The sequence below is a fragment of the Neoarius graeffei genome, chromosome 2 (assembly GCF_027579695.1).
Source record: "Neoarius graeffei isolate fNeoGra1 chromosome 2, fNeoGra1.pri, whole genome shotgun sequence".
Taxonomy (NCBI): domain Eukaryota; kingdom Metazoa; phylum Chordata; class Actinopteri; order Siluriformes; family Ariidae; genus Neoarius; species Neoarius graeffei.
This window is the reverse complement of record NC_083570.1, coordinates 9436554-9448459: the sequence shown is the minus strand read 5'-3', so window position 1 is coordinate 9448459 and position 11906 is coordinate 9436554. Positions and strand designations below refer to the sequence as shown.

At 40.5% G+C, this 11906-nt stretch overlaps 1 protein-coding gene across 1 annotated transcript in view; it reads left to right on the top strand.

Moving 5' to 3' along the window:
- Positions 1 to 9378, top strand: part of LOC132868771 (E3 ubiquitin/ISG15 ligase TRIM25-like) — a 70432-nt gene extending 61054 nt beyond the window's left edge. The window contains exons 4-6 of the mRNA XM_060901941.1: positions 7109 to 7280; positions 7479 to 7538; positions 8210 to 9378. Coding sequence (XP_060757924.1) covers positions 7109 to 7280; positions 7479 to 7538; positions 8210 to 8757 — 780 coding nt within the window. The 3' untranslated portion in view covers positions 8758 to 9378. The remainder of the gene's footprint in view (positions 1 to 7108; positions 7281 to 7478; positions 7539 to 8209) is intronic.
- Positions 9379 to 11906: the final 2528 nt, after the last annotated feature.

The window sequence follows — 11906 nt, the reverse complement described above, 5'->3', positions numbered from 1 at the left end:
GATCTATTATGAAGACTTGGAGAGAAAAGAGAGAGAGAAAGAGACAGAGAGAGAGGTTGTATTGAATTGTATTGTTTCATTGAATAAAATTTACTTTTTTTAGAACCTTATAAATCCAGGTTTATCTGTGAGTTTGGGATTTTTATTCAAATATCACAGTCAAAGCTTTGCAGAATGAAAGATAAGAGCACAGGAGAATAAAGTTTCCCCCAGTGATGAAGTTTCTGTGCTGAACTCATTTTCAGACAGAAGCTTTTAATACTGAGGTCAGGATGTCCGCAAGCTGCTGGACAGTGTCTTGCAAAAGTATTCATCCCCCTTGGTGTTTGTCCTGTTTTGTCGCATTACAAGCTGGAATTAAAATGGATGTTTGGAGGGTTAGCACCATTTGATTTACACAACATGCCGACCACTTTAAAGGTGAAAATTGTTGTATTATTGTAACACATACAATAATTAAGATAAAAAAAAACCAGAAATCTGGAGTGTGCATATGTATTCACCCCTTTCATATGAAACCCCTAAATAAGAGCTGGTCCAACCAATTCACTTCATAAGTCACATAATTAGTTGATTAAGAGCCACCTGTGTGCAATCACAGTGTCACATGATCTGTCACATGGTGTCTATATAAATCAACCTATTCTGGAAGGACCCTGACTCGGTAACATGACAAAACAAACAACATGAAAACCAAGGAGCCTCCAAACAGGTCAGAGACAAAGTTATGGAGAAGTATAGATCAGGGTTGGGTTATAAAAAATATCCCAAATATTGAATATCCCATGGCGTGCCATTAAATTCATTATAGCAAAATGGAAAGAATATGGCACCACTACAAACCTGACAAGAGAAGGCCCCGCCCAACAAAACTCACAGACCGGGGAAGGAGGGCATTAATCAGAGATGTTTGGAGTTTGCCCAACAGCATGTGGCAGACTCCCCAAACACATGGAAGAAGATTCTCTGGTCAGATGAGACCAAAATTGATCTTTTTGGCCATCATGGGAAACACAAACCCATCACCCTGTGTGGCGCAAACCCATCACCCTGAGAACACCATTCTTACAGTGAAGCATGGTGGTGGCAGCATCATGCTGTGGGGATCTTTTTCGTCTGCAGGGACAGGAAAGCTGGTCAGGACTGAAGGAAAGATGGATGGCACTAAATACAGGGCAATTCTGGAGGAAAGCCTGTTTGAGTCAGCCAGAGGTTTGAGACTGAGACAAAAGTTCACATTCCAGCAGGACAACGACCCTTAACATACTGCTAAAGCTACACTGGAGTGGTTTAAAGAGAAACATTTAAATATCTTGGAATGGCCTCATCAAAGCCTAGACCTCAATCCAATTGAGAATCTGTGGCATAACTTGAAGATTGCTGTACACCAATGCAACCCATCTAACTTGAAGGAGTTGGAGCAGTTTTGCCTTGAGGAATGGGCAAAAATCCCAGGAGCTAGATGTGCTAAGCTAATAGAGACATACCCCAAGAGACTTGCAGCTGTAATTGCAGCAAAAGATGTCTCTACACTGTAAAAAATATAAATGACAGTTGTTGTTCAAGCTCACAATTTTATTGTAAACTGACTCAGAAAAACAATTTTGACATCTAACAAACAAACTCATGTTTGTACAACTCATTTTTCTTAGAAAATAACTAACAAAGATACTTGATTAAGCAAAACAAGTTTTTCTTAGTTTCCCTCAAATTTCTAAAGACTGTCCTACTCTCTAACAAGAAGTTTTAAGTTTTCTTACTTTATGTTCATTGACACGCCTACTACGGGGTTTCCTTCCTTTCTCCACAAGCCCAACGAGCTTCATTCTCAGACCATACTCTCATACACACTAAGTTCTTGAGCAGCTCAGTTCATTGGGCCCAATTCTAATGTGAGTAAAGACCGGTTCTTAAGAAGATCAGTTCATAAGTTCATAAGTTAATTTCAATGTGTGTATTCAAAGTGTAATGTGTGTATTCTTGCACACAATTAGAAATGCACATCTTGCATTCATTCTCAGACCCAATACTCACACATTCATACACAGTATAAGACTAGTTCTCAAGAAGCCCTGTTCATAGGGCACGAGTCTGTGAATTCACAATTGTAATGTGAAATTTTCAAAATGGTGAATAAAAGGTTTTTTTTTAAACTACACTTTGTGTTGTGTTGAATGATGGGGTGTGGTGAAAATTGTTAGAACTCAAAAAACAAAATTGGTAGAAGTTAGATTTTACATATGAAACTGAAAGTCTTTGTTGATCAAACTTAGTATAATGAGTTTGTATTATTAAAAACAAAAGGTTGGCAGAATTCACAAATCTGTGTTGTGTCAACCTTTGACTTATTTAAGTGAAGAGGTTGGCAGAATTCGCAAATTTGTGTTGTGTCAACCTCTGGCTTATTTAGGTAAAGAGAACTCAAAAAAACAAATGCATCACGTTGCCTAGATAATTTCAGTTCTGTCAACCATTTTTTTTTTTACAGTGTACAAAGTATTGACTTTGGGGGTGAATTCTTATGCACACTCCAGATTTCTGTCTTTTTTATCTTAAATATTGTTTGTGTCACAATAAAACAACAATTTTCACCTTTTAAGTGGTCGGCATGGTTTGTAAATCAAATGGTGCTAACCCTCCAAAACATCCATTTTAATTCCAGCTTGTAATGCGATAAAACAGGACAAACATCAAGGGGGATGAATACTTTTGCAAGACACGGTATAATGGTGCAAGGAATTGATCCAGAAGGTGGCAGCAATGCAACAATAAGGACGCTGACTGCCTTTCAACACAAGAAAGAAGGAGAAGTTACTGTGAACCCTTCCAGTGTGTTAGTAAATCTCCTCAGTTGTGAGCCGTGTTTATTCTGGATAGATCTCCTGTTGATGATCTCGCCTCGTCTCTGCCTTTCCCTTTGATTTTAATGATATTTCTGGTGGATGGGGTTTGAACCCTGCACTGACTGGGATTAGATAAAGTCTTGTGTTAACACTACTCGCAGATTTCTTTCTTCTGCCTTTCAGGAGATTCATTTCAGTCTGTTAACAATGTTAAAATGACCCAAAGGTCAAATGACCCATGTCAGTGTGGGTTTCCTCCTGGTTCTCCAGTGTTCTCCTACTTCTCAAAGACACATCTAATGACTGATTGAAGTGACTCAGGATCTCTGATCTCAAACATATTCACCTAACAACTTCATTTCCATCTCAACAATCTGTTCATGAGAAAGAATTCTTCATCGACGAGGAATAATGTTCTTGATAAATCATGATGTAAGGAATAAAACAGGATGAGGCATGCTGCTCCAGGAAACTAATCTGCGATGAGGTGGTGGGATGTGACCCAACACAAAGTGGATTAGTTTCCACAAACAGCAGGTCATGAAGAGTTCAGGCTCTTGTTAAGCCTGGAGTGCTCATACTGAGTGAAATGGAGATTATGTTGAAAAAAAGGTCCACTTTTGTGATTTCTTTTCGTAATAAACAATGCGAAATCAATAAAATATGGTTTTCCTTCCTGACAGCTGACCGACTAGTGGCCTAGTGGTAGCGTGTCCGCCTCTCGATCGGGAGATCGGGAGTTCTATTCACGGTCGGGTTATACAAAAGACCATCATAAAAATGGTACCTACCGCCATCTGGCAAGGCACGCTGCAATACAGATGTGCATGGGGAGTTAAACTCTCGTGGTTACCAGAGGACTAGCCCCCCACTGTAACCCTAGCTATGTAATAGGCGAGAGGCCGAGGGCTATGGAAACGGAGATCGGCGCCGCCCGATGCGCGACATACAGGTTGGGCCTGGTTAGAACTTGAGTGGGAGACTGCCGAGGAATACCAGGTTCTGTAAGGCGTGGGAAGGACTTCCTGACAGCTGCGTCCTCCTCACTTTTAAAATGGCTGCAACATTCTTTAGGGATGAAGATCAGTTTAAAGATGTCACGAGGAAAAAGCTGTTCAAGTGAAACAATTGTAATTTATCAACAAGGCTGAAAGTTGTGCTTGAGGTGTCAGTAGGTGGAAAAGTCCAGAAAATTAAGATCCATTCTGTGAGTATTTCATGAAATTAATCCTAATCAGTGCGGCTACATGGGTTAAATTTCTGCACTGAAGGGAGATGAAATGGTTAATAGAGGAGTGTTCATGATCTCTCTGTGTTTGTGCTCCTCCTCTCTCTCTCTCTCTCTCTTTCACACACAGAACCAGGAAGTAACTTGTCATTTCAGAGAAAACAAAACTGTTCTCTCTCTCTCTCTCTCGTTGCGATTTCAGGAAAATGGCCGAGGCCAGTATTTCAGTAGCTCAGGACCAGTTCATGTGTCCAGTGTGTCTGGATCTCCTGAAGGATCCGGTGGCTATCCCCTGTGGTCACAGTTTCTGTAAGGTGTGTATTAATGGCTGCTGGGATCAGGAGGATCAGAAGGGCGTCTACAGCTGTCCTCAGTGCAGAGACACTTTCACGACAAGGCCTGTTCTACGCAGAAACAACATGCTGGATGAAGTGGTGGAGAAACTGAAGAAGAAGACTGAAGTCCAAGCTGCTTCTCCTGCTCACTGTTACGCTGGACCTGGAGATGTGGAGTGTGATTTCTGCACTGGGAGAAAACACAAAGCCGTCAAGTCCTGTCTGATTTGTTTGACTTCATTTTGTGAAATTCATCTGAAACCTCATCTTGAAGTTCCTGCTTTGAAAAAACACACATTAATTGAAGCCTCAGCAAAACTCCAAGAGAAGATCTGCTCTGAACATGGTGAAGTGCTGAAGATCTACTGTCGTACTGATCAAACCTGCATCTGTTATTTGTGCACGTTGGAGAAACATAAAGACCATGACGCTGTTTCAGTTGCAACAGAAAGAGCTGAAAAACAGGTGAGAACTAGAAATCTTTCCAGAATTAAATCATCTTAATTATAGTTTCCCATCTAGAAACAGGTGCTTTAGTCAGTGATATGATTTGAACTTTAATTTCAATGTGTGTCTCAATCAGAAGGATTCTGTAAAAGCTGATTAAAATTGTCTGTGTTCTGGTGAACAGAGTGTTAAATTTATCTTCAGTGATGGTCGTAATCTGGTTCGGGGTGGGTTTCCTGATAACGTTGCCCTTCAGACCAAAAGAGAGAGTTGAGAGACTCTCTTAAAGAATGAACGTTGTCTCTGTGTGTGGTTTTCCGGAATTCACTCATAAGAAGGAGTCTAAAGAGCAACAGGACAAAGAGCGTCTTTGCAGTTCGGGTCCCCTATATAGGCATTAGTAGCTGCTAAAGGCAATCGTATTGGACATAACTAACAGTGTCCAAGTTAACTAGCTGTGTGTAAACATTAGCCATGGACAAGACTATGGCAACTTGGCGGGCAAATCCACAGAAAATCATTTGACTAATCAGACTACATAGTTATTTCAACATTATCACTAACTCTTAAAGCACAGACAACTTCACTGCAAGCTAATAAAACGTTTATATCCCTCAATATGCTTCCGCAGGTGGGATGGGGAGTTTTTGTAGGCTGTGATGTGCTCCGTTTTAGGCAAACAAAGCAAACATTTAAAGCAAAATGACTCTTTATTCCTTTCAGAAAACTGAATCATGGGTTCTAGCTATAGAACCGTGGGTGTGTGCATTCCCCAGAAGAACCGCCTCCTTCCATTCTGCCATCAACTGATCGTGTTAAATAATGCTGCGGAGAAATCATTGATCTTGATTTTATCCAGTCTATGGATGTGACGTGACCCTAGTGATTACTGATAGACTGTCTCACTGTCACCTGCGGAAAAACCAATCACGTTTTAGAAAAGAAAAAAACATCCACTTTCAAAGCTGCTTCATAGTAACGAGTAACGAGGACCTTGATAGAAATGTAGTGGAGTAAAAAGTACGATATTTGTCTTTCAAATGGAGTGAAGTTAAAGTCTAAGTTTCCAAAAGAAATACTCAAGTAAAGTACAGATACTCAAAAAGTGTACTTCAGTACAGAACTCAAGTAAATGTACTTCGTTACTGTCCACCTCTGATAATTAACTCGATGTTCTTGCAATGTAGAAGAAAACTAATTGAACACCACCAGCAGATTCAACCCCAGTTTCCCCCGCTGACTGTGAGAGTCCCTCAGAGCCGCATGCGCATTCTGTGGATTCGGCAGCGAGCGAGTCGCTCTTTGTTTTGAACGAGTGCTCCGGGTCTCTCGTAAATTCCGAGCAAACTAAAGGACGACTTGTGCTACGATGTTGTTCAGGAAAACCACGTTAGCTTGATGATGGATCTTAAGAGGTCATTTAAAACTCTCTTGGCCTTAAGAGGCTTTCGGGAAACCCAGCCCAGATCAGTTAGTGAACATTTCTCTCTCTCACACACACACACACACACACACACACACACACACAGAGTACATAACCTTCAGAGTGAAACATGAATGTACTTTGAACTGACATTAATATGGAACCAGTTCACTCGTACTGTATAAAAAGCTGAATGTATTTTATTTGTCCTCAGAGTGAGTTAAAGGAGGAGCAGATGAAATCCCAGCAGAGAATCCAGGAGAAGCAGAAGAAGGTGCAGGAGCTGAAACAGGCTGTGAACACTATAAAGGTGAGCAGTGAGCAGAGACAGAGCTGCTCCTAGAAACACACACAACATGGACAACGAGTCATTTACAGTCCCAGTAAGAGAGGGAATGATCGATGAGCTTTAAATCTTGTGTGTGTGTGTGTGTGTGTGTGTGTGTGTGTGTGTGTGTCCTAACAGCTCAGTGCACAGACAGCAGTGGAGGACAGTGAGAGGATCTTTACTGAGCTGATCAGCTCCATGGAGAAAAAGCGCTGGGAGGTGACGGAGCTGATCAGAGATCAGGAGAAGGCTGAACTGAGTCGAGCTGAACGACTCCTGGAGCAACTGGAGCAGGAGATTGCTGATCTTCAGAGGAGAGTCACTGAGCTGGAGCAGCTTTCACACACACACGATCACATCCATTTCCTCCAGGTAACACTCACTGTCTGATCTACAGAGCCAGCTGTTCCTCACACACTCTCTAAAACACCTCTCATTAAGGGAACAATAAATGTCCCTGTCTGACATCACAAGTGGGTTTTACATTTCATGTGCTTTCTGTAGGTTTTAGCTTCTGGACGTCGCTCTCCTCCAATTCACAGACCAGATTTTCACACATCCAGCGTCCCTGTCCATCAACATCTCTCATTTGATGGAGTGAGGAATTCTCTCTCAGATCTGAAAAAGAGACTCGAGGAATTCTGTGAGGAGGAATTCAACAAAATCCCTCCACATGGTAAGAGGAGCTGTTCCTGCTGGAGAAACACAGTGATGTGTTATTTCTTAGCGATGCTCCTGCTTTCTTTTCTGCAGACACTTTATTCACCCGACACTTTGAACTAAAACACTGATTTAAAATGAATAAACTGACTGGATCACTTTAAACTCTTTCCATCTTTTACACAAACTCATGTTTCCATTTTTCTCTCCACAGCTGCAGCAGTTCAGATCATTTCAGGACCAGAACCACAGAACAGAGAAGAGTTTCTGAAATGTACATCTAAAGCACACACACACACACACACACACACGCTTCTGGGCCTGTCACGATAACAAATTTTGTTGGACGATATATTGTCTCAGAAATTATTGTGATAAACGATATTATTGTTGACGTCTTTTCAAGACAATTTTATGCCACTAGTAAAATAATAATGATCATGCAAATACACCCTTTCATAGAACAGTCAACTTTTTAATTAAGTCAACTTATTCAGTTCCATGAGGCTGGCAGGGGGAGTCGCTCTCTTCTGTGGGATCTTTAACTAGGTTTAGAATGCTAGTTTAAGCTGATATGTGATTGATCTAACGGTAAAACAGCACGAGGGCTCGAGAACTTTGACAGGTTACAATTTTACTTGGCAACTGAATGTATCTGGATTCTGATTGGGTGTTGTATCTGAATTCGGATTGGTTGTTGTATCTGGATTCTGATTGGGTGTTGTATCTGGATTCTGATTGGTTGTTGTATCTGGATTCTGATTGGCTGTTGTTATATTATTGCCCTTTTGTTGTGTTCTTGAGCCCAGAGTGGGGGGAGGGGGGAGTGACAGGGTTCTACAGAGAAATGTTTTCGCTGCAACCGAACTGCTGTTTTCGTGACCACGCCCCCAGCGCGGATATTCATGTTCACATTGTTCAGTTTGTTTTTCTCTTTTATTTTAGATTTCTGTTATCTGACTCTGGATCCCAACACGGCACATCGTCGCCTCATTCTGTCTGAGAAGAACAGAGCGGTGACAGTCAGTGGGAGAGAGCAGCGTTACTCTGATCATCCAGAGAGATTTGATTCCTGGTGGGGGCAGGTGTTGTGTAAGGAGAGTGTGTGTGGACGCTGTTACTGGGAGGTGGAGTGGAGCGGTGATGATGTGTTCATATCAGTCTCATATAAAGACATCAGCAGGAAAGGACCGGGTAAAGAGTGTGGGTTTGGATTCAACAATCAGTCCTGGAGTCTGCAGTGTTCTTCTTCTTCTTCTCTCTCTTTATGTCACAACAGCATTGAGACTGATCTCAGAGTTCCATCAGCCTCCAGAATAGGAGTGTATGTGGATCACAGTGCAGGAACTCTGTCCTTCTACAGCGTCTCTGACACGATGAAGCTCCTCCACAGAGTCCACACCACATTCACTCAGACTCTATACGCTGGGTTTGGGTTCAGGTTCGGGCTCTTCTGGTCTCCTGGTTCTGTGAGATTGTGTGATCCAGAATAAAAGTGTGTAGTGTTTTCTGTAAAATTCCTGCACGTTGTTGCTCAGTCGTCTGTTTCACTAGAACACAATCCAGCTGCACAAAAACACTCATTTTAATATTTAAATTATAAAATATGCCGATGTCGTGTTCATCCCATATTCAGCCTGGATGATGATTGGCCTGCAGATAGAACCTTATAAATCCAGGTTTATCTGTGAGTTTGGGATTTTTATTCAAATATTACAATCACAGCTTTGCAGAATAAAAGATAAGAGCACAGGAGAATAAAGTTTCCCCCAGTGATGGAGTTTCTGTGCTGAACTCATTTTCAGACAGAAGCTTTTAATACTGAGGTCAGGATGTCAGCAAGCCGCTGTATTGATACGCAACGGGGTTTTTCTCCACTTTGGATGGATATTTTTAGATTATTTAATCTGTGGGAAATAACCACAGTGTCTTAAATATGTGTTTGTGAAAATCACTGTAAACCTACAACTGACTTTTTCCTCCAAAAAACATCTCTTTTAATGTTGTCATATATTGTGTGTGTGAGTAATGATGATAAATCTGTCTCTGTGAACTGGATCTGTCTGTGGTCCGACTCCTGATTTAGATTCTGAACATGATTGTTGGAAAAACATTTTTTAAAAATCCTTTTAATTTTCAATCAAATAAAACAAACAAAAAAAATAATTCTGTTCCAGTTGACTATTCTGACTGGTCAGAAGTTGTTGATTATTTTTCTATAACAGCAGCTCTGACAGTAGTGCAGGATTATATTAATGGGCTTGCACTAATACGTCCTTGTTTCTATAGTAACAGCTCATTGAAGTGAAATTATTTTAGACCTGTTTGTTCACAAATAAAAATAAAAGAAACGTGGATGAACACTGTAATATTTAACCTGGACATTTCTCCTCCAGACCACTAGAGGGCGCCTTTACACATTTTGAATAACTTCACTTCCTCCACTCATTTCCTGTCTGTTGTTATAAAATGCACAATGATCCTACAGTAACTGTGAACCCTTCCAGTGTGTTATTAAATCTCCTCAGTTGTGAGCCGTGTTTATTCTGGATAGATCTCCTGTTGATGATCTTGCCTCGTCTCTGTCTTTCCCTTTGATTTTAATGGTATTTCTGGTGGATGGGGTTTGAACCCTGCACTGACTGGGATTAGATAAAGTCTTGTGTTAACACTACTAGCAGATTTCTTTCTTCTGCCTTTCAGGAGATTCATTTCAGTCTGTTAACAATGTTAAAATGACCCAAAGGTAAAATGACCCGTGTCAGTGTGGGTTTCCTCCTGGTTCTCCAGTGTTCTCCTACTTCTCAAAGACACATCTAATGACTGATTGAGGCGACTCAGGATCTCTGATCTCAAACATATTCATCGACCAACTTCATTTCCATCTCAACAATCTGTACATGAGAATGTGGGACTTCTATTAGCAATAAACAATGCAAAATAAATCAAATCAGGTTTTGACTCCCCTTGTGGTAATAAAGTCATTTATTTCGATTCATTTTCACTCCTCACTAAATTCCAAACTGACAGAATGAGGAAAATATTTCAGCAGAACAAATGACACTGAAGTGCAGATGACAGTGAAATATTTCTGCTTTATTTCCATCCTTAATGAACACAATGTGGTAGTTTTTAGTGCTTGTAGTAAGACACGGTCCTGCTGTAAATCCTCTTGTGTGTCTTTTAGTGAAGATACAGAATTGACGTTGAAAGGCTGCTGGGTTTTTTTTTTGTTGTTGTTGTTTTTCAGTGATGTGGTGCTACTCTGTAAAACTGAGCCTCCAAATAACAACTCGATTGTATTCGCATATTATAGAATTCTATCTGGAGTTCTGATTTTAAAATGTGATTTCACCGCATACACTTCATGGACAGAAAGAAAGGACAAAATGGGAAAAGAACATAAATGACACATGATACTTTCTATTGAAGTACAGAAATCGATCTCTGGCCACATTTACCATTTAACATTCATGTGTAGGCGACAATAAAATCAAATTCACTTTAAAGAATTCCTTTATCTCACTTTAGCCATTTATTTCTTTATAAATTTTCAGAAAATGAAAAATTGAGTGATTTATTCATTAAATTTAAATGACTGCAATTTAAACTTGTCTTATCATTTCTGACCACTAGAGGATGCTCATAGACACGTGACGCTGCAAGAAATGAACCATTTTCAATATTTTTGCTGAACTCACATCAGAACAGACTGAAAACTTGTCTTATCATAAATATAATCAACAATATTGATTCATGATGAGATGAATGGTTTATTCGGTCCCTGCTGTGCTGACGCACAGTATGACTACTGTAACTGGGTTTAATGGAACAGCAGCTTTTTAGTCTCGTTAAAAAAAAAGACAATAAGTCCAATAAATTTCTCAGCTTCATGATGCTGGAGTTCTACGTTCTTCAGTATTTCTTAGTATCTCTTGCTCTCAGTGAATAGAGAGGTTCTTTGGAGAATTCCTGGTGCCCAGATAAACTGATCACAATGATTCGTCTTCTCCATGATGGGATGACTGTTTCTGTTCTCTGTGAAGATGAAGAACTGGAACCTTTTCCTGTGAAAGTTAGTGTAATACAAAGCTATGTAGCCACTGCATTGTTTGCTCTCTTCACAGGTGCTGTCCTGCATGTAGCCAAGCTGAATCTGCATTATCTGGGCAGCACGGTGGTGTAGTGGTTAGCACTGTTACTGGACTTATACCTGGAAGACGCTCTGGATTCTTACAGTAATGCTTTTATGGCTGAGGACTAAAGTTGACTTGCTAACTTTAGGACTGCAGTTATCATGAACAGTTTTGCACTCAAGTTTCCATCAATGAAGAATTATAACATCAACGAAACTGTTCTCATGTTAAAACTGTTAATATTATAGTCATGCTGTCTGTTGTTGCCCAAATGAGGATGGGTTCCCTTTTGAGTCTGGTTCCTCTCGAGGTTTCTTCCTCATGTAGTCTGAGGGAGTTTTTCCTTGCCACCGTCGCCACAGGCTTGCTCATTGGGGATAGATTAGGGATACAATTAGCTCATGTTTTAAGTCGTTCAAATTCTGTAAAGCTGCTTTGCGACAATGTTTGTTAAAAGCGCTATACAAATAAACTTGACTTGACTTGACTGTCGCCTCACAGCAAGA